General features: G+C 41.1%; 1 protein-coding gene and 1 long non-coding RNA gene across 2 annotated transcripts; both read right to left on the bottom strand.

Annotated features, from left to right (window-relative positions):
• Positions 1-795: 795 nt before the first annotated feature.
• On the bottom strand, positions 796-23,443 carry LOC119745176. The gene is made up of 14 exons (XM_038221400.1): positions 23,422-23,443; positions 22,691-23,091; positions 17,396-17,543; positions 17,099-17,235; positions 16,562-16,694; positions 15,263-15,358; positions 14,283-14,413; positions 13,816-13,824; positions 11,498-11,595; positions 9,534-9,690; positions 8,985-9,089; positions 7,906-8,064; positions 4,499-4,594; positions 796-3,750 (listed from the first exon to the last, which is right to left on the bottom strand). Exons 1-14 carry the CDS (start codon positions 23,441-23,443, stop codon positions 3,664-3,666), a joined length of 1,779 nt encoding a protein of 592 aa, XP_038077328.1. The 3' UTR covers positions 796-3,663.
• Positions 11,995-13,447, bottom strand: LOC119745695. The gene is made up of 2 exons (XR_005273650.1): positions 12,975-13,447; positions 11,995-12,788 (listed from the first exon to the last, which is right to left on the bottom strand). It is a non-coding gene; the product is annotated as an uncharacterized LOC119745695 (long non-coding RNA).
• Positions 23,444-23,571: the final 128 nt, after the last annotated feature.

Here is a 23,571-nt window from a genome sequence, read left to right as displayed (position 1 = left end):
AACCAAAAATTGGAAAAGGGTATGCTTTTTCATTTTTCTGTTTACAGATTCAAAAATGGTAAAAGGCAAAAGAATTTCGTTTTTCTGATTTCGTTTTCCAGACGCATAACCGGTAACTGGTAAACGATTTGCTTTTTCTGTTCCTACACCAAGATTATAATAGGGTAAACGGTAAAGGGTTCGTTTTCCTTTTTTCTTTTGACGATTTTCAAACGGTAACTGATTGGACGGTATGTACACGGACCTGAGTGGCGCACCCGCTGTCACGTACCCGTTGGTCAAGGCATAGAGCTAAACAAAATCAAACAAAAACGTGTGTCCTTGAACGTGTTACTTTACTTTTACTTCATTTCATCCCAAGGCATAGAAAAAAGAAATGTGAACTCAAGGGCGGATCGGGGGGGGGGGGGCAACGGGGACCCATTTCCCAAAATAGGTGGCGCTCTTCAAAACCGGCCATTATGCAAACTACGAATAATGTGCGGTTATGTGCCCATTTTCAGGGCGCATTGTAAGGTTTTCAGGGCTTGGTTTTCATATTCCTCGTTCATATCAGAACTCTTTATAGGCATACCATTTTGGGAAATGGTTACGGATAACAAATTATCCAAACTTTTAGGGCCAGTTGTGTTTTCATCTCGAGGGGGCACATTAATGCTCGAGGGGACACATTTATGTCCGCAAAAGGGGCACTTGGGTAAATATGGGGAGGGGGAAGTGCCCCCTCCAGCCGCCAAGGCTCAACAATTCCCCGCCATATTCATCCCAAAGTAATACAAATCGAAGACGTCTACAAAAAAGGAAAACAACAAACTTTATTATTTCAGAATTCCAGTAATATAGTTTTTCCCGGTTATCTTAACATCTGTATCACACGAATTCCCGATCTCGATACTTTCATTTCGTCCACGAACATTGCAAAGCTCACTTCTCAATTTGAATTTCAAAAAACCAGCACTAGATTTCATTTAACGTTCAGTATAAATCAAATTTTTAGCATGCCGATTCGTCCAAAATCGCTGTCGCTGTCATTACATGTCGTTTCTAGTGACTTAAACGTTACGATTAGAAACTGTGTCCTATCTTTGCATTTATTCGAAATGTGCGCATTACTACAATTATAGTTTCAACATATATTTCCTTATATGAGTAAATAAAAGTAGTCAAGCTATAAATGTAAAATCTCTTTTACTGTGTTTCACAATTAACATAACGATTAAAAAATGTGTCCAATCTTTGGACTTATTGGAAGAAGTGTGCGCATTACTAAAATTGTGATTTCAACATAGATTTCCTTATATGTAAATAAAAGTAGCCAAGCTTCTGTTTTAGAATCTTCTTTTCTGTGTTTCACAATTAACATTAGAATCAGGAATAGATCTGTCATATTAATGCTCTTTACTCATGGCATGAAAATTAAGCATTAAGATCAAACAACTTCGTTGTTGCTCTTTGATATATACAAACCTAACTTCTGTGGTTTTATTCATTATATATTTATATAGAGACAAAGGACAATTTTATGTTCATTTTTTATCAGTATTTGCATTGTTACACGACACTTAGAAACGTAAACTTAAACGATATCTTCATAATGCCATTTTTCAGCCTTCAATCTCCTCTCTGGCCATGCATCTTGGTTTGGGAGTGATTGTACCATCTTTGGCACTTGTTGGGTGTTATCTCATCCACATTATGTTGAGCAGCTTCCACCAGTAGGCGTATATACCCTCCATCCCTGTATGGTCAAGCCTTCTCTCGCAGCAGCCTGGGGGTCAGATATCCTTATTTGCCATTCGGTAAGTCGTAAGAGTCTTTTTACCCAAGCTTTGAAGCAGGAGTGTGCATTTTCAACAGGATTGAGAAAAGGGGAGTATGGGGGGAAGCCGCGTCAGTTCAATGTTCTCATTCCCTGGTGCAGGGTGGCAGTTCAGCAAGAACATGAGGCCTTGCGTTGTCGTAGATGAAGTACAAGTGCTCTTCTTGGGGAAACATTTCCTGGCAGGCTTCAACTTTTTCCTGCAGAAATTTTTCAATTGACGCACGTGTTGTGGTGTGCAGGTTTATGGCATGATGGACAAGTCCGACTTCAGGAGATATGGCAAATGTAACGATGCAGTTGTTTCCACGTTGGTTTTGCACCACTCTGCGAACGGGTTGTCCTCTAACTGCTCTCCCATATGAACGTCGCGTCCAAATGTTGTATCCGCATTCATCGATGGAGATGCAGTGACCAACGACGCCTTGTCTTAAGAACCACTTGGCATATTCTTGTCGCTGTAGGATCACTCTGTCAGCGTACGGGCTTGAGATACATTCTGAGCTAGCTTGAGCGTGATCAACATGCCGACTATAGTCCGTGCTAATGTATTTATTGCAATACGTGGTTTATCAGGGAGCCGTTGTCGTATTTAGTTGGCCCGAGGTTAACAAGGGGTTTTTATCCAGTAACTGTTGAAGGTAATTCTGCATTTCTTGATCCGTTTCTGAACGTGTTCTCCCTCCTCTTGGTAGAGTATCTCTTCTGTTCTCACGAAGGTAAGTTAAGACGATGCTGCGAGCAGTTTGGTACTTCACGCCAAGAGTGTCAGTAACGGTCAGATAGTCGTGTTCATCTCCTTCGAAAGCGTCTATGTATGATGCGACCTCTGTCCGCGTTTGGAACATTAATGTATCGACCTCTTTGAAGCCCTCCATTGGTAGCCATCTTTTTTTTCCAGACCGAGTCTCAACAATGAGTGACAAGACAACTCAGAAATACCCCAAAATTTATAGGACTCCATGGGCTAGAGAATGAGGAGAATGCACGATCGGAATTAAAATGACCAAAACGTTAAAGTTAATGACAAAAATACAAATTTGCTTTGTCATTCAACGCCGATTGCTACAAGAGACGAACTTCAAAGATTTTGGACGAATTGGTATGCTAAAAATTTGAATTATACTGAACGTTGAATGAAATTTAGTGGTGGCTTTTAAGAAGTGAGCTTGGCGATGTTCTGGGACGAAATTAAAGTATCGATATAGGGAATTCGTGTAGTACTTATGTTAAAATAACCGGGAAAACCTATAAAATAAACCAACAAAAGCAAAAGTAAATTGATATAATAATATAAATCTTACCACACGCCCCGAATTACAAGCCCGGTATACGATATTCAATTTACTTCACAACTTACTCTGAATATTCCTTGTAAAACGTTTGTAAACAAAACAAGTTTCATCAGAGAAATTAAGATTACATCTCCAGTGCTTTAAAAAGAAAAAACTACAATGATCCATGAAACCCAGTATCGTTAGTATACCAATTTGAAAGTACATGTACTTTACATTTTACTGTCAATAAATCGTAATGATACAAATGACTTTACTGAAAAACCCTCTAATTATTGAACTTTGAAAGAATATCATGGACAATTTTACCTAACTGTGAAAGAAATTGAGTCCTTAAAAACCAAAATAGTTTCCGTAAAATTACACTGCGTGGGACTTTATGTAGGAGCACTCTTGTCAAAACCTAACGTACAAGATCAAGTTCACCACGCGTTTCAAAGCCTCAATGATAAGTGTCATCGTCCTCGCTTATAACATAGCCTAGAACAAGCTAAACTGGTGAGCGTTTCAACAAGCTTTAACGCAAAAAGGCGGATGATTGACCATGATTTACCACCATGCAGTTCGTGTCTTGCGCACCAACTTGTTCTCAGCAATGAGTTCACGGAGAAAAGCCATGCAGCCAAGCTTGCCTTGCTGAGAAGGGGAAAAAATGGAACAAAACATTAAAATACTAGATATCTAAACGAAACAAAAAAGAGTTTTAACTCGAGTACTACAGCATAATACCTACGACAACAACACTGTCACAATTCTAATGGAGTTGCACTAAATTAAATGTACTCAGGAAAACTGAAGGTAGGAATTAGCACTCCTTTTGGAACAGAGCGGAATAGAGGTTGGAGAGAAACAAGCACCAGGCTAGGAACAGTGTTGTAGGTCTCGAGACCGGTCTCGGTCTCGAGACCGGTCTCGAGACCACTTTTTGCTGGTCTTGGTCTCGGTCTCGGTCTTGGAAGCTGTGGTCTCGGTCTTGGTCTCGGTCTCGGTCTCGGTCTCGGTCTCGGACCATATTGGTCTCGGTCTCGGTCCGCCTTGAAGGGGCTGGTCTCGGTCTCGGTCTCGGTCTCGCAACTTCAGGTCTCGGTCTTGGTCTCGGTCTCGGACTATCCGGTCTCGACTACAACACTGGCTAGGAATTGCAAAGAAATGCTGCACGTGGCAAAAAGCTATTGGAACTTTTCTTAAATGTAGTTTTTGTAAGAAATTCAAGAGGCCAAAAGATTCTGCCTGACTCGACCATTCAGTTATTACCCCAAACATAATTTAACAAAGATGAAATCATCAGGTATTGTGATACGTTTCATGTACTAAAAAAAATATTTCTAAAGCTTAAAAAAATTAGTAATCCCTCCCTAATAACACCCACACAAATGAAAATTACCTGAACCATATAAGTTTGGTCTTGTTCCTCCATCTTGAAGTCCAGAGTATCAAGGTAACCGGTGTTAATACCGATCGTACGATACACGTCCGAGCCCTGTACAGGCAACGAGATGGCTTTCGTTAACTACCTTAATGTAGATCGCATTGGAAATGCAATGTTGTCTAAGCAGAACAATACCACATAAAACCAAGTCACCAAATTGGAAAGAGGAGACAATGTTTTTACAAGTTTTGATTTTAAGTGTTAAACGCATAGCAAATAGACAAATACCACTCAAAGATAGGGAATCTGAACGCAGCGGAATGTCTTTTATTTAATTCTCAAAATTTCTTTATTTAACTGTATATCAAGTTCCATATGGAAATATCCACGTTACCTTCAGATCTACAGTGACTGACACAAAGGACACTTAGATTGCCAAAGTGCTCATAAACAACAACAACAGCAACAACAACAACAACTACAACAACAGCAACAAAAACAGCAGCAACAACAGCAACAACAACAAAAACAACAACAACAACAACAACAACAACAACAACAACAACAACAACAACAACAACAACAACAACAACAGCGGCGGTGGCGGCGGCGGAGGCAGCGGCGGCAGCGGCAGCAGAAACAGCGGCGGCAGCGGCGACGGCGACGACGACTAGGACTATTACTCCTCCTCATCATCATCATGGCCCGAATGTCTCCGAATGTGGTTGCGGCCTTGCCAATGCAGGGGTCGAGTTCAGCACCGAGGGAGTTGGTTTTGGTGATGGTAGAACCAAGGTAATGTGAACTCATCGACCACGCTCAGAGTTGTCCCATTGATGGAGATGGTGGGAGGAACTAGAGAACCATGCGAGAGAGCAACTGTCTTTTAACCCAGGCTGATCTTCATGGCGAACCTCGAGCAAGCTTTGGCAAAGGAACTGCACAGGAATTGGTGATCAGTTTCACTGTGGGCGACAATAGCAGCATCATCTGCCTACAGGAGTTCACGAAAGAGGACGCGTCTGACTTTAGTCCTGTCACGGAGACGAGAGCAGTTGAGTAGCTTTCCTGAGCTGCGAGTGTGTAGCAGTACGCCAGAGGGATCCGGAAAGGCATGCATGATGGAGGAGGGCTGAGAAGAAGATCCCAAACAGAGTGGGAGCTATCACGCAACCCGGTTTGACGCCACAATGGATCGGGAACTTCCTGGATTTAGATCCGTTGAATTGGACCGTGGCTTGCATGTTATCGTAGAATATCATGAGCATGGACAGTAGCGTGTCTGAACAACCCAGGCGCTTCAAGATTGAGAACAGGCCTAAAACGATTGACATGAGTCAAAAGCCTTCATCAAGTCAAAAAAGACGACGTCAAGCGGGCGGTTTAGTACGGAAGCTTGAATTGCCTTCCGCGATACCGCGTTACCGTGATAATTTATCACAGAAATCCGGAATTCAAAGATAAATCCTTCCTCGATACCGCGTTACTGTGATAATTTATCGCAGAAATCCAGAATTCAAATATAAATCCTTCCTCGATACCACGTTACCGTAATATTTTATCACAAAAATCCGGAATTCAAAGATAAATCCTTCCTCGATACCGCGTTACTGTGATAATTTATCACAGAAATCCGGAATTCAAAGATATGTATTCCTCGATACCGTGTTACCGTGATAATTTATTACAGAAATCCTGAATTCAGAGATAATTCCTTCCTCGATACCGCGTTACCGCGATAACTTATCACAGAAATCCGGAATTAAAAGATAATTCCTTCCTCGATACCGCGTTACCGTGATAATTTATCACAGAAATCCGGAATTCAGAGATACCTATTCCTCAATACCGCGTTACCGTGATAACTTATCGCAGAAATCCGGAATTCAAAGACAAATCGGTAACGATCGAGGAAGGAATTATCTTTGAATTCCGGATTTCTGTGATGATTATCGCGGTAACGCGGTATCAAGGAAGGAATTATCTTTGAATTCCGGATTTCTGTGATAAATTATCGCAGTAACGCGGTATCGCGGAAGGAATTATCTTTGAATTCAGGATTTCTGTAATAAATTATCACGGTAACGAGGTATCGAGGAAGGGATTATCTTTGAATTCCGGATTTCTGTGATAAGTTATCGCGGTAACTAGGTATCGAGGAATACGTATCTTTGAATTCAGGATTTCTGTGATAAATTATCACGGTAACGCGGTATCGAGGAAGGATTTATCTTTGAATTCCGGATTTCTGTGATAAAATATCACGGTAACGTGGTATCGAGGAAGGATTTATCTTTGAATTCCGGATTGCTGCGATAAATTATCACAGTAACGCAGTATAGAGGAAGGATTTATCTTTGAATTCCGGATTTCTGTGAATAATTATCGCGGTAACGCGGTATCGAGGGAGGCAATTCAAGCTTCCGTAGTTTAGCTTGCCCCTTAATACACTTTTCCTGTAGCTGTCTAAGAGAAAACACCATGTCCACAGAAGCACGAGATGTGCAAAACAAACACTGGCTCTCAGGGAGAATTCTGTTGGGGATGACCTACAACCTTGGAAGTAGCACACGGGTGAGGACCTTGCCGGCTATGCTCAACAAAGAAATGCCTCTGTAGTTGTTACAATCTTGCCTGTTACCTTTGTTTTGAGAGAATGATTATGTTCGCATCTTTTAGGTTATGTGGGAGACAGTGCCAGCAGAGCAGAAACACACTGAAGAGCTGTTAGAGCAACACCGCCACACTTCAGAACTTCAGGAAGGATGCCATCTGCACCTGGGGACTTGTTGTTTTTAAGCCCGCTGACGGCACGTTTCACTGCAACCAGGTTATATCGCTATTAAGCTCATGCAGGATTGGACGTTATGGCTGTAGGTTAATGCATCAGAGCTCACTTCGGCTTCGCTAGCGTACAGAGAGCTTTGGTGATCTGCCCACCGGTCAAGCTATGCTGATGGATCAGTGAGGGTAACGCCAGAAGCTGACAGCAGTGGAGCACTGATGACCTCTTTAATACCGTTATACAGGCCACGGACTAACTACGCCTCCGCTTGACGGTCTGCTACAACATACCGGAGACACTTGCATGAAGAAAGTGACCACGCTGTGATTGCAGCTGCCAGCCCCTGCTGCCGAGCTGACATATTCACTAGAGGGGAGAAGTTCCTCATCTGCAGGAGTCCACCGTACAGGTTCACTCATGTAGCTGACCAGCCGAGGTCAGTATACCGGGTTGTGGCCACTGCCGTGCATGAGCAGTTCCGTGGAGCCATACATGAGCTAGGGTGCACTGTTGGAACCAGAGGTTAGAGCCCCATGAACATGGGGCGGCTGCCCATCGCCAAAGGTACTATCCATCCAGAACACCCCAACATCCCAGGACTATTACTACATGTACTACTTATGGAAATAAGGATTACCTGAACAAAGATTCTCTTCATATTGAGCAGCAAGCTGTTCACAACGGTGCCGAAGTAGCTCCCCATACCAGTGATTTCCTGCCGGCTGTAGCCCCGGAAATGGTCCATAATCTCCAAGCCTTTAGTCTCCCCGATCGCCATCAGTTCCCGTACAGATAACTTCGAGAAAAAAATGCCCAAAATGTAGGTTCTTAATTTGTAGATAATATATTGTACATGTAGAATCATTTGCTTTTTATGCATTTGGTTCGTGTCCAAAGAGGAATGTTCAAAACCTAACCTGTTCAAGTTTTAGTACAGTGGATATAATTTTTTTTTTAGAGAACAGTGAAAAACCATGTCAGGGGCGGAACCAGGAATAGTTGCGGGGGGGGGTCATCAGCAAACAATTCTGAATTGTCTTTTCTCCGTACATTTGGCCCCCGATAATCAATGTTGGGGGGGGGAGGGGCCTCGTACCACACTTTCAATTGGAGCGCTGTTCAAATCCAACGATTATTAACACTATTACAAAATGGTGTATAAATACTCCCTAACCAAGCTGCCTATTTCCGTATTTTGTGCACAGGCAGACATCGTTACCAGTATATTTTTTGGGGTGTCAAAGCAGGGGGAGGGGGGGGGGGGTGTTACGCATTGGTTTTTATGAATTTCTATGACAAAAACCTAATTTTTGACAGAGCTGGGGGGAGGGTTTGACCCAACCCCGGATCCGCGCCTGCATGTACAACATTTTGATCACGAAACACGATTTCGTCCATAGCACTCCTTATTTCCAAACATCAGTCAGTTATTGACTGATCGTTAGATATCACCTACATTTCTCATAAATGATTGCAAGCCATCACGGAGTGTTTGTAGTACCAATACAATCTTTAATCTGATTGAGGTTTTTGATAATGATTCAGTAGTCTACTATTGCGATAAATGCAAATGATCTATATGTCTTTAAGTGGATATTTAGATTCATCCACTGAAAATACTGTCCTTAAACCAAACCGTCAGACTTACGAGTTTGTGAATAATTTCCTATAAAAGGGGCTTTTGTAGGCGTATGAAATGAAATTAATTATTCTTACTTCGCCATCTCCGTTGGTGTCCAGCTGTTTGAAAAATGCCTTTGCGTCACTGAAGTCATCTCCAAATAACTGCTTCTTGTCTTCAGTTGTAAACTCCGAGTTTGGCTGTGAAGGAGAGGAGTAAACAATTACGTGCGTTCTCGTTAAAAAGATAACATGCGTTTAGAAACTGTAACCTTCGACTGATCGCCGTATGATATTGATACGAAAATTCACTTGTTTTTCGGGGGAGGAGTAAGACCTTGAACACAGGAGAAATCTTCCAAATAGCTGAGGCAATATAACTTCCTGTGGGGCACTGTTCAAATCGAACGATCATGGGCACTTTTGGACAACGGGTGCTTTTCAGGGCGGCACAATAATTGCCCACGTTCCCGCGAAATTCTAAAAGGGGCAACCGTTAAAGGCAGCTGGTCAGAATAGGGCACTTCTGTATGAAAAAAACACTCTAAGACTTAAAAGGGGCACTTGTTTACAAAAGGGTACTCTTTAAAAGAAAAGGGGGGGGGGTAAACACCCTCCCCCCACCGCTGATTACGCCACTGATACCTTGGTCATGGCCTTCTCGAATTCCTGTTCATTGATTGTCCCGCTGTGGTCGATGTCGCTGTCTCGAAGTACCTTGAAAAACTTGGAAAACGACTCAATAAGTGTTTGGTGCTCGGTCCTCTTTTTCTCGATTATCTGCATTGCCTCCTTCCGGTTTCTGTGTTACATAAGATAATTGATTTTATACTTTTGTTTGTCAATTTTGACACTTTGTATCTGTTTATCTTTGCATGAACAGAATTTGCTGCTGAGACTACATAATATGCGGCTCATTAAGAATTCAATGAGTATTATGCGTCATGTCAACGCTTGTGCGCGCTTCGCCGAATAAAAAACCGAACTACTAGCGGAAATTTCCAATGATGCGTCTTAAGACGGTCGAAAAGTCAAAACAAGTCAAAATTATAAATTCCAACGATTTTGCACAACAAATTTACTTCATGTTTTGTGAAGCACCTCTACCTATGTGTATGGTATGTGCCTCGAACGAGTAGTACTAACAATCTCCTTATATGGAGATTGGCGCGCGCGTGGCGAAGTGGCGACAATTTGAGGTACACCGTAAGTTACCCTGAAATCAGAATAACACTTTTGTAAACTAGCCTATTCTACATGTACAAAGATCGACTACAATAAACCCATAATGCTCATAATAGCTCCTCCATCTCGTATGGGCCATTGCAAAAGCCATTTTAGATTACGTTTCATCAATGACGAGACGTGTCCGAGAGTTTAGCTATTATGCTATGATATTGTAACGGAAAGTGTAGGGACTTATAACCCGTCTAGTGCTATTGCTCATTGCAACGTGATTGTATTATAATGTCATGAACTGTACATGTAGTACGTGCGTGACTGGGCGTGGCTTAGCGCGCAGTGACTCAATGCACGTACGTTATTGGTTGCCAAAGGCCCATAGATTAAGTACATGCATATGTGCTTGTACAGCGTTTGCGTGTTTACGTGAGGGGTTCTCACGTGATCGCGCGGGGGAGTTGTGTCGTAGAGCGGACGGTAAGGTAATGTATTGCTGGCGCTCTGGGTTTGGGGTAATGCTGACGCGCGCTGTGTAAAGGCACTGACTGTGCTTCAGTTGCGCTGTGTGATGCTGACGCGCAGTCGTACAAGTGAATGTACTGTACGATGCTGACGCTAGCTTGTTGGGTAAAAGCGTAAATCAGGTTAACGCTGAACAGCGTGTATTGTTTACATTAGCGTGCATTACTTACATTGGCGTGTATTATTTACATTGACGGGCATTACTTACATTAGCGTATATTGTTTACCTTGGCGTGCATGACTTACATTTATTAATTGGCGTGCATTGTTTACACTGGCGTGGATTACTTACATTGGCGTACATTAATTACATTGATGTGTATTGTTTACATAGGTGAACATTTTTTTACATTAGTGTACATTGTTTACATTGGTGTGTATTACATACATTGGTGTGTATTACTTACATTGGTGGTGTGTATTGCTGACATTGGTGTACATTGTGGACTGAGCAGTGCAATGTTTAAATTGAGCACCGTCAGGCTGTGCGCGTCGCTGCTTATGCGAGCTGTTAGTTGTCTCCCAAGTGTAATTAAGTGATCCTGGTAATTAACAACCTCATTAAGACTCAATCACTACTGTATATTTCTTGATTATTGTATAATAAATTACGATCATATTTGTTGTGCCAACAATCCTGTTGTCAAGGTGTATTTCATGCTGGTTTATTGTGCAATTAACAGAGAGTAATCACAATCATCATAATCGGCGGTATATTTCCTCCAAAACGGACCTGCTCCCTAAGACTTGAGGTCGCTCTGAGTGGTCTTCCGTCTTGGGAAAGCTTGGGTACGGGAAGATCAGCTACACTCTAATAGGTGTCAGACTTGGTCCCAATGAACTTAGGTTTGGCCCCGGGAGATCCCCGCCACAATATCGTGAACAAAAATGAAAAGGGACTTTACTTGGCCAGATGAGTGTTTGGAAAGTCCAGCTTTTCATCCTCTTTGATATACTTCTTACAACGTTGCACCAGGTCGTCCTTCATAATCTCCCTCTCATCCACGTACGTCAGTGAAATATGACACCAGTGTCAACTTGGTCTGAGCGTGCGCACATAAATTATGATAATGGCCACCCGAAATCCCGCGGGAGAACGCTGTACGCACGCGTTTGTGACGTCACTACGCAAAAACGCGCACGAACTTTCCACGCGTAAAAACGAACCTCAAAGTTCTGCTTTATCATTCCAAAAATGTTTTTTTCCAGCAAATTTGCCTTGGCTGACCTAGTAGTCCATTAATTATTGTAATTTTTCCATTTTATGAGAACTGAGCTAATATTTTTTGCACTCAACCAGAAGTTGATCTCGTTCGCGTATTTCACGCTTTTCATGAGAAGCTTGCGTGTAATTGTATAGGGAACTTACCTGCGTGCTAAAGCATAGGCAGATTCACGAGTGTTTAAGCAGTTCCGTGAATTTTTTTATTGTTGCACCTGGTAGACTGTTAAATTACAAGATAATCCATTATTTATGAAAAGTAGCAATGGTATTCAGTAAACCTATTCCTCATTTAAATTATTATAATTATTTCATTGAATTTTCTCTTTCCATCCCTTTCTTTTTGAAAGCCCTAGTTTCAATTTCAGTTTTAAACACCGACCAGTTTTAGTGTTTTGCTTTTTGTTTTTTCAACAAAATAATTTGTAAAAAAAAACACTTTTATTCGAAAATCACTAGAATGAAAAATTAAATCCTTGCTGCAATCCTAATTTCGAATCCAATATAACAGCCGATGTTACTAGACCCAAGCATTTTTGTCTTATAACCATACTGCAATTTTTGTTCACTACATGTATACTGCAATTTCAATTTAATCAGGAGATATTTTGTCTAAATAAACAATTAAAGTCTCTAGTTTCGCATTGGCTTGATGATACATGTACTTGGTTGTCAGCAGAAGCCATGTAATTATATTCTAAGACTAAGTCGGTAAACTTACTTTTGATTTCTTCTGACTACTTCTGAGTACATTTGTTAATGGTTACATTTCTGTTTAATGCATGTCTAGTCTCCATTATTGAAAAATAATTAAAAATCTTTAAAGTATATTAAATAAAAGGATTTTTTAAATTCAGTTCAAGTCTGGCCATAGTTTTATTCTTCACAGAGTTCTTCATCATGTCTCGTAATGTAGATTCCAAGGTCTGCATCGTCATCAGAAGGAACGACAATCAAAACATCTCCATTTACAGCTGCAAAAAAAATGGAAAAGGAAATAAAGCAAGATTAAAAAATGCAAAACGCAACATTAAAATGTCTAAAAAATATATGACACAAAAATACATTGGAAGAAGGAATAGCCAAGTCATAATCACAAAATTTAATTTGAAATTGAACCAGTTTTCATATTTACTGCACATAACCAAATCCCTGTTTACCCGCATATTACACCCAAAACTCGACTCCAAAGCGGTGCCTGTCACAAGCGATGTTTGTGGTGGGGTTTCGAGCTCGAACTCCCGGCACGGGTGGCCGGCGACGACCGCGTGATGCCGCCGAATGGTGTCAGATTTCTTCCCACGAGCATGACGAGTGCGGGCATGCAATGCCTGCCATGTCCTTTATAACGTGGTGTGAATGGAGATCGGAGGTTTCTTGACTTCGACGAGACATAAGCAGTACAAAATCTTCGTTTTTGCTGCAAGATTCAGCATTTTGGAACTCGTTTAGCAGCTTCCCAGTGTGCATTTCTTGATGCTCAACGCGTGTCACATGCGTTTTCAAGCCGAAATGTCGCCAAAAATGTGATATTCAAGGACGAAAATTCACGAAAAAAAAAATATTAGCTCGGTTCCCACATAGAAAACAATGAAGATTACACCCTCGTTCACTACTTTTCAGAAGTTAAAATTCCGTAAAAAAAACACTTTTAGAAATATGCCCTTTTTTGATGAGATATCAAGAAAAAAGTTGAATTTTCATGCAAAATCATCCCAAAATTCAAACTTGGATAAAATTAGTTTACAAAATGATATTTTTATAATTTAAAAAGAATTTATCATTTTGATGAAGCCTCCTTACCAACCGGGGTGCTTAGAAACCGTCAGAGGCGATGTCATCGCTGATATGGGGTGGTTTAATTGGTGAGTTTTCGCGCTGATAAAGAAATGAATATTCATGAACCGATAATTAGGAGCACGTACGCGCGCGTACGCCCGCCATTTTTAAAAAAATACGCGCACGCGCAAACCGTTTTGCGCGGAATAAGATACGTGCATCGTCGGCATACTGAATGTGATCACACAAACATGGAGGTCATAAATAGTTAAAGGGCCATAATAATTGTGACCTCATACCGTTAGTAAACGTCACCAATGATATTTCACAAGCAATGAAACTGTAAAACTCTAGGTGTATATTTCAGAGCGTTCGTAGACTACGAGACTCGAGAACAACTTAAGGAAACGTATTAACGGTATGAAAAATATATATATATATATTACAAAACAGTTTTACCTACTGAAGACTTGTTTATACTTTGAGCATTGTTATATAATTGAACTCCTTGTGAAAAGATTGATGTACTGACTTTAGATCTTTTTTAAGACAGAGTCGATAAGGGTGGATACAAGTAGCACCAGTATGTCATATCAATTAACTCGGATTTCAAATGAAGGCGATGAATAAATGACACAAAATTTGCTGTTCTCTTTGAACATTGTCATCAAGTGCATTCTGTCACTTACAAGTAGGATCCCCAATGTTTTCTCGTTCTTCGGAGAGAAGCGTTTGTTGGGGTCCCAGAGTTTTGGAAGTTGCTCGAATGGCTGAAGACGTTGAAGAAAGGAATCTTCGGGTTTCGTGGACAAAAACCAGCCTGCAGCAGAAAAATGCAGTTAACAAGATATGTTTCTAAGATTATGAATAGGTATATTTTGCCCTATATCGATAACGCAGTCCTATGGCTGAAACACAATGTCATCTACAAGTGTATACGACGGTCGCAGATTCGACTGTTGAAGGTCTACACAAAATGTATGATTTCTTATTCGAGAAAATAATCTCATAGTGGCAAAATTCCTCGCAAAATTAAATCCTTTACACATTTCTTACATTGTCTCACTGAAGCAGCCAACCCAAGTGCGGATACAGGGGGAGGGGCAACGGGGGCCATGTCCTCCCCAAAACAAAAAAACGAACCCAGCTTTTTTTAAGTGACGTCGCAAAAAAAGGCAGCCACTGCGTACACAACCATCTTTTGCTGGAAAAAAATGGTTAAAGTGGTCAAAAATGGCCTGAGATCGCACCACAGCGCATCTAAAATCCAAAAAAAAATTGGCCGTAAATTTTTGGAGCCACTTTTTTGGGGGACATTTTTTTAGGCCCCCCAAAAATTGTGTTATGGATCCGCCCTTGAGCCAACCACGCACTTTTCTAACCCTTAAGAATGTAAAATTATGGCTTTCCGACAACTATACAGCAATATATTCTGTAGTTAACTTTCCTTGAGTTAAATTTCAGGCTATAATTCCATTAAAATAGACATCTAAGCATTCATTGTATTGCACAACTACTGGTCCAATGTTTTAGTTAGTTATGAAATGTTTATGACTTCAATGAATAGTGTACATTTTATTGAATCGATGATTTGGTTCGAGGTTCCGTGAGTGAAATTTTGGGTGCGGACGGCTGATCACAAAAATAACATACAAAGAGTGAGCTTTACCGTCGTAGCAATGTATTGGATAGTTGCAGAGAAGTCCTCCATCTACGTAGTAGTCCTTTGAGTTCCCGGTCTTTTCCTTCACGGGACAAAAAAAACCTGTACAGAGAAAACAGTATAACCGTTTGATCCATGCTCCACGCGTACATCAAAAGGTATTATTTTGAAGTGGTGCATGAGGATTCCTGGCGGAGTAACATTAAACCCTCGTCAAAAGGCAATTTAGACCTTCTTTTTGATAGTTAAGGTCAATTCATACACACACAAAGAGATCTAACAAGAAAAGAACGACATTTTCGACTTCCGGTTACCTCAAAATTTGCCTCATACACTCTAAAAAGTCCCGGGTCAGATTTGACCCGGAAAAGGGTCGTGTGGGACCTGACCCTTTCCGGGTCAAAAATGACACTTTTCTGGGTCTAAAATTACACTTTGTGACTCATCTTCCGGGTCAATTTGACCCGGAAAAGGGTCGTGTGGGACCGGACCCTTTCTGGGTCAAAAATGACACTTTTCTGGGTCTAAAATTACACTTTGTGACTCATCTTCCGGGTCATTTTGACCCGGAAAAGTGTCATTTTTGACCCGGAAAAGGGTAATTTTTTGACCCGGAAAAGGGTCAGGCCCCACACGACCCTTTTCCAGGTCAAATCTGATCCGGGACTTTTTAGAGTGTAAATGATAGAAATGTGCATTCCCTTTGATAAAAATAAGAACAAAGATATCCTGACAGATGCGTTGACTGCGTACATGTATAAATCACATAAAGGGAAGGCTAGACGTATAAGGAGTGGTCATTCACCATTTATCGAGATCGAACTGTTTTGCAATTCCTTTTGTGACCTAAATAGTAAAACCACGATGTCTTTCTGTAGGTGGTTCATAGGCAGAGGCTTTTTGCAGCCAAATCGACATTCCATTTTTCTCGTAATCAACATGGCCCTTTTCGCCATTTTCAAGAAAATGTAATAAAAATCGGACCCATACCATTTTTCGAGAAATATCAAAGTTTTGATCTTTGCGAAAGCAATTGAGTATTTTTCAATCACAAACTTTAATATACATTGAACATCCTCGTGCTGAAACCTTTGACTAGATTGATTGAAACTATATAGACAATAAACTTCATTGTAAAACATAAAGTGACGATTTGTTGTAGAAATCGGGTAATACAAAAGCAAACTTTAACTTGATGTTAAAAGAATTAAAGTAGGCCATCTTTAGCCAAGACAATATAGGCCTGCTTTAGGCCTAAAACCGTCCTAAAAAAAAGTCCAGTGCGGACAGGGCTTTTGTCTGTACCTGGAATACAGCCGGACATCTGAACTGCTTTTCTGATGGGAAGATCGGGAGTGGTTTTGACATGGCAATACGTGCAGTCCATGGTGTTCATGTTGGCCACGGTAATACAAAGCTCCGTTCCTCGTTTGTACAGCTGGTTGGGTAAAAACAGAAGCTTTGCTACCTCACGATCTGTTCATGGTAGGGTGGCTTGTGTTTGGAATAGTAACCGACTGGGTCATATGACCTATTCAAAGCATATTTAGAAGGGCACGAGGGCACCTTATTTGCATAAATCTTGTTCAAAATGACACTTTTCTGGGTCAAAATGACACCTTTGCCCAGACTTGCGGGTTATTGTGAGTATTAAAGAGAAGTGTCATTTTGATCCGGAAGAGTGACCCAGGACTATTTACAGTGTATCGTGTATCTCAAACATTAATTGATAAACAGCGCTAAAAACATCTCCCCGAGGCACGCAACAATATCAATCATACAAAACACGCATTATAAAGGGACATTATTTTCTTCCCTTTCTCACTACTGTGTTGCACCCACCTGCTTAAATGTCAGATCCGCATTGCCCGTCTTCTCTTTGACTCGCTCACCGAACCAGTGGAAGATCTTCTTGCCCGGATGCCAACCGTAGCGTCTCAGCATGTTAGGAAGAAAACTGAGTTTACCAAATCTGGCATCTGGAATCAAACCACATACCACCATTCTGTACATTCGCTCGTATCCAATGCACTATCAAAGATGACCACAAATATTATCACTCCCCTCCTCCCCAGTCTCCGCCCCTCCTCCTCAGCCACACCCCCTCCCCGATGATGCAATACGGTTTGGCCTACTCACCAAGGAAGACTTTCGAAATACCGCCTCTCAGGAATGCCTCGATATCATGCGAGTTATATCCCACAGCCACCAGTGCAGCAACCATTGAACCGGCACTGGCCCCAGCGAAACGTTTGATGTTTCCCCAGTACCCAAGCTCCTCAAGGACCTGTGATTCAAGGAGAAAATCTATTTTTAATTAACAACTATATTATATCTATACTCGGCACTTTCAATATATAAATCCCAGCCTCTGTAAGTTTTCCATTGTATGCAGAGACACATTTTCAACTTAGTTTGTCGAAGGATGATTATCTTCATAATTAACACAAGTCATAACTGAGTACAAACTTTGACTTTAGCGGCCCCACTTTTGCATTTGTTGTAGTTTTTAGAACACGTTTTCTAAAACATGTACCTTGAAAAAAAAAGGTTTTTTTTTATTGAACTTGACAAGTATCCTGGGATTGTTCATCACCGGGCATTTCAGACATAGATCCATCAGCCATTGTGGAAGCCTTTATATAACAAGTACTATTATGTAACATCTTCTACTGAGGTGTTGACGTACCGACACATCGAAACAAATACATCTTTACATGCATGAATTGGAAGATTCTTGCTTCTGTGCAGGGCTTAGACTTGAGGACAAAATCACCATACACAGTCTTTCGGCTCCCCCAATATATGAGAACAGCGCAGTGTATCATCGTAATGATATGCTGGGGGTTTTTCCAAGCGACTTGACTAACGTCATCTAACCAAATGTTTCTCAGTCTCACGTAATTTTTCCAAACATAATTATTTGCAATGTCTGACTAAGGGCGGATCTAGGTTTCAGGAAACGGGGGGGGGGGGGGGTTATATGAAGAGGGGATTGATTTAATACACTCGTCTGAAATCGACGATGCTTATTCAATTCAACGCCAATCTCCCCATGAGACGAATTTCCCAACATTTACACGAATCAGATGCTATATATATATTCGTGAATTACACTGGACCTAAATATGATCGGAAATATCTGACAAAATTATGCCCGAGTTGGGAGATGGTAACACATTCGTGAAAAAATTATCAATTAGCGTAGCAGAAGAATCAGTTATTCTAGTGGGCTTATCAATTAATGGTAAACAAGGATAAGAAGTAATGAAATGAGTAAAAGCCTGTGTGCTGGGGGCTGTATGATTGAGTAAATTAATATTAAAATCCCCAGAAATAATATAATTTTTGTTGGAAGATGTCATTCTACAAAACAGATTTTGAAAAGGTGGTAAAAAATCAAGTACATTGACAATTGGAGGTTTATATAAGACGCCTGCGATAATACCCTTAGTTTTGGGAAACGAAATTACAACAAAGAGAGATTCTAAAACATCTTCAGAATGGGTAAGATCCTGTCTAATTTTAAAATCGAGGTCACTGGAAATATACAGAGCTACGCCTCCACCCATTTTTCCCTGTCTGTTATTAACAATGAGATTATACCCTGGTAAAAAATAATAATTATGTGGATATGTTTTCAGCCAGGTTTCAGATAATGCGATGACCGAGAACTTAAATTTCAATGTAAGCAACAAAAGTTTAAGTTGATCGAAATGTTTTTGAAGACTCCTAATATTGATATAAAGTAGAGAAAATCCATCAATATTTTTATAGGTCCTCGAGAACTGTTCACTAGAGTAGTATTGTGAATTATTAAATAAAAGGAAAGGATTATTTGAGTCAACGTATCAGGCATACTTTACTTTACAGGCACACACAAAAACAAGGAGACAAGGACAAGTAATTCAAATACAAAACAATTAGGTTAAGTGATTGAAATGAGCACTGATAATCAAATTATCCTTTTTAAAAGATGTATGGATCGACATCCAAACAGTATATTTGTACTAGGCCGCCACGAACAGATAAATATACACGACAATGTACATCAAAAAGAAACTATGCGTATTTTTACTAGTCGCGACACTCGCAACCCTTGGTCCAGGAAGGGCCAGTGACGAGCAACTCAACATAGGAACTAACTAGTCCAACCATGGAGCTATAAAAAGTTGGCCCAACCATGGGAATTTGTCAGATAGTTTATTTGAGTTTGTTGAGGTCGTCAGCACAACCGATTATGATGCGGGCACCACTCTTTTTCCGAACTTCGATGCGTCCATCTTGGGTCCAGACTTTCTCCACCGTGGGAAGACGTCTGGCGGTGTTCAGCCAACCTTGTCGCACCTGCGTCAAACTCTCATGAACAAAAATGTTTTTTCCTTTAAATTTTGACTTCAGGCGGTAGAAGGAAGACCGCGTATCGTAGTCCAAAAATTTCACGACGACAGGTCTGGAACGAACATTTTCAGACTTATCCAGGCGCGAACCGATACGATCGATGGGCGCGGTCAACACTGTTCAGGCCTAAGTCCAGGCCGACGTGGTGTTGCGCAACGTCGATAATCTTTTTGTGAGTATTCTCAATCTCTGGCGATGCTGGCTCAGGAATGCCGTGAACAATGACCGTATTACGGCGGCTGTATTGTTCTGTTGTTCGATCCTCGATTTAAGATGGCGCAATACATCATGCTGCAGTTTCGCAATGTGTTCATCTCTTTTGATGAACTCGAGCTGCATAGCCTGGTGCAGGTTGTGAGATATAGCATTGGAGAGGGCAGGAATGATAAGGTCAAGAACCGCCTGGGACTTGAAGGCCTCAGATATAGCAGTAGCTAGGGCTATGGGGTCAATAGACGCTTCAGGGGTAGACACAGTTTCTGCCGAGGCTTGACGTTTTGGCGGCATATTTGCAAGTTGACAAGGTTCCAAATGTCTTCAAAAGAGCAGACTACCGGTATGCCAGAATGGCAATGAATACTCACAGGTTGAAGCAAGATAAGACAGGTCATCCCTCAGTTAAACTGCTACAAAGATTTGGAAAAAACTGCCCCAATACTGCCCAGTAAAATGTGAACTGTCGGAGCCGATTCAAAACACGTCCGTTCACCACGCTTCTTAATTGTTAAAATCACCTCTTTTGCATTATTTAGATTAGGTTCATGAAAAAATAGCATTTTGAAGATTAAATTTGATAAATAGCGGCAATTAGGGTATACAAAGTTCATTATGGGTATACATTTTAGGGTATACAAAAATCCGATATGAAATGCCTCCATGTCTGAACATTTTTGTTTAATACTGGCATGTTCGGAGTTTCATGCTCTTATCACAAAGTGCACAATTCTGTCCCTATGCCGCTCCACTAGTAGCGAAACGTCTATTCGTCCGATGCAAAATGGTTTTCAATCCGTTGATAATCAATTACGAAATCAGTAGTCATCATACCTTTGTGACACTCAATAGTTCATTTTAACTGGCAAAGCAAGACGTTCACAACGGACAAACAAACCTTTCGCAACGCGCCTGAAACGCGGATAGTCACTTTGAGCTTCCGCATTTAGAGGAAACGAAATAATATTTCGAGGGAACGAAATGATGTATTTCGAGAGAACGAAATAATATTTCGAGGGAACGAAATAATATTTCGAGGGAACGAAATAAAATTTCGAGGGAACAAAATGATATATTTCGAGGGAACGAAATAATATTTCGAGGGATCGAAATAATATTTCGCAGGAACGAAATAATATTTCGAGGGAACGAAAAGATTTCGAGGTAACGAAAAATTATTTCGAGGGAAGGAAATAATATTTTGAGGGCACGACATAATATTTCGAGGGAACGAAATCATTTTTTGAGGGAACAAAATAATATTTCGAGGGAACGAAATAAAAAAAAAGAAGATCATCATGCCTGTCCCTTTAGGGGCTCCGTACTGACATAGTGTGAAATGCCGATAGGTTTCGGAAGCTCGCCGCGTGACTTTTACACTTTCAGATTCTATTTCCTGGAATGATCATGAGAGCACACTAACCTGATTGCAGCTTGCAGCTTGGGAATTCCAGCTTGGGAATTCCCTCTTATTTTTTTTTTTTTTTTTACATTTTTGACACGAAAGATAATTCACTTTAATACAACTGCATGAGACTCAAAAAAAGAAATGAAAAATGACGTCATGGTGTTCTTCTACAGTATGAACCAATATCTCCGACATTTAGAATAAATAAGACCGGAAAATGTGACGGCGCTTCGTAACTGACTGAAGTTATCACTAAGAGGGGAGGTGTTTACCCCCCACCAATATTTTGTGAAGACTGCCCTTTTCCATTCAAATGCCCCTTTTTTTCACGAGCGCTTACCCTCCCCCCCACAATATTTGTAAAGAGTGTCCTTCTTTTATTAACAAGTGAAATGCCCTTTTTTTCTGAACAAGTGCCCTTTAAAAAATCGTGCCCTTTTTTGTGCCATCGACCGTAATGTATGCCTTTTTGTTTTAATTTCACGCATGTAAAAAAGGGGTCCCTGATAAGCACGATTATGTTACTGTACGTTACTGTGCATAATCGTTGGTTTAGAACAGCTCTCCCATCGACAGATGGTGCCAGCCCTCCCCCCCCCACTATTTTATTTTATGGAGGCCACATGTCCGAAGAAAAAAAACGTGTCTACAATTCAGCACGGATGTGCATGTGCCCTTTTCAAGAAATGTTTACCCCCCTCCCCATAACAATGACCTTGCTACGCCCCTGTGTGCAGAAGTGTCACTTGTTCCCTTTAATGTTCCTCCTAGTAATTTTTTATCGCCGCTCGTAAATATTACACCTGCATTTCATTGCATTGTAAATACAGCAACCCAGCCCGCTAAAATCAACAATACTTGGATATAATGACAATAAATAAAATAACTCCAGTCTCATGTACATCCGCCACACAATAATGAAAGTGATAGTCGGTAGAAGTATTAATAAATGTTGGGCAGTAGCAGGCCATTTTTATGCCTACAACTCGGCAGATGCGAGTACCTTTAATATATCCTTTATACATTTTGTGAGCCTACTCATAATAAATATATTTATCACCAAAGAGCTATACATAATAATTTCTTACAATTATCAGTTATTACATCGATAAAGGAACGGAGAAACGCACATAATTCCTTTTGAGGTCACCTTGCGCTGTGTGAAAGAAGAGAGCATAAACCAAAAACTCTGCAAGTAAATAAGTGTTTGAATGTGTAATTGGAACTGTTCAGATGTCTCAGTCTGATTAGGTAATTGGAGTTCTAAAGGCGTATCGACAGACACTTAAACGGAGCAGGATTGCGGGAATCACAAGACAGTTGGTCGCAATAGTTCCAATTTCTCGTCTACTGGGGATTAATTGAAAAAAATGTGAACAAAAACGTAGTCACCACCTAAAACACATACTGACCCGAATTGCCCCCGTTGCTGCTAGGCCCTTGTTCCCTCCGCCCTCCAACACGATACCATCATAAAGGAAGTCATATCCTCCGAGTTCCTCCTTTTGCTCAGCCGTGAGAATCAGTGAGTCGGCGGCCGAGGAAGAAGCTTGAGAGACTGCCGCACTCATCTCGTTGGCACCATCACCTTTCGCATTATCAGGTCGTTGGGAAATTTCCACGTACTTTGAAATTGAGCTAATTTTGACAGTGTTTGAAGTCGACAGCAAGAAGGGTAAAATACACGCACAATGCGCTACACTACACGGTTGAACTGTTGTATGTTGTTGTATAGTTCTGAAGATGGCGCTTAATAATGTCACATTGGACTGAGCCTTTGCGTCATTAATTGTGCGCGGTTTCTGCAGTGAAACTTAATCGACACTGGCATGGATTGGCGCTGGATGGAATCTGTCAGGAATCGAAAACTATAGGAATCGATACTTGGAGTGCGTTCGATTCCCCCAGCTTACTCGCGCCTGGCTCCTCGCGTGATGACAGACATGCGCAGTGGAGTTAACTAAACGAACGGTTTCGGGTAAAGTATCGTGCAAGAGATAATGAAAGTTGAACTTTGACATGACACAGGCTGCATCCGAATCAACTGTAGGTCCACGCCCATTGAAAAGACGCGGGGACGCGCTGACAAACGGCGTAGCCGTAGCTCTGGAGGCACGTTTCGGACACGGCCTCGGGCGCCCACCGGTCATTACGTTGGCAGCCATGTTTATTGCAAGGCCTATATGGTTGCAGACCAGTAAATAAACTTCCATAGACCCCAATGGTAAATGCTCACACTTCAGAAATTCGGGAAAAATACTCACAAATCTCCAAGGTGTTCGAAACACACAGC

The sequence above is a fragment of the Patiria miniata genome, unplaced genomic scaffold, assembly GCF_015706575.1.
Source record: "Patiria miniata isolate m_02_andy unplaced genomic scaffold, ASM1570657v1 HiC_scaffold_7, whole genome shotgun sequence".
Lineage (NCBI taxonomy): Eukaryota > Metazoa > Echinodermata > Asteroidea > Valvatida > Asterinidae > Patiria > Patiria miniata.
Note: the sequence above shows the minus strand (reverse complement) of the source record. Positions and strands in the feature narration are given on the sequence as shown.

Coding starts and splice junctions, on each gene's coding strand:
- LOC119745176 (XM_038221400.1), bottom strand. CDS start 23,443: ATGGCTGCCAACGTAATGACCG. Junction 8,065..8,984: donor ACACCAACGGAGATGGCGAA/GTAAGAATAATT, acceptor TTTTTCTCGAAG/TTATCTGTACGGGAACTGAT. Junction 4,595..7,905: donor TGAAGAGAATCTTTGTTCAG/GTAATCCTTATT, acceptor TTGCCTGTACAG/GGCTCGGACGTGTATCGTAC.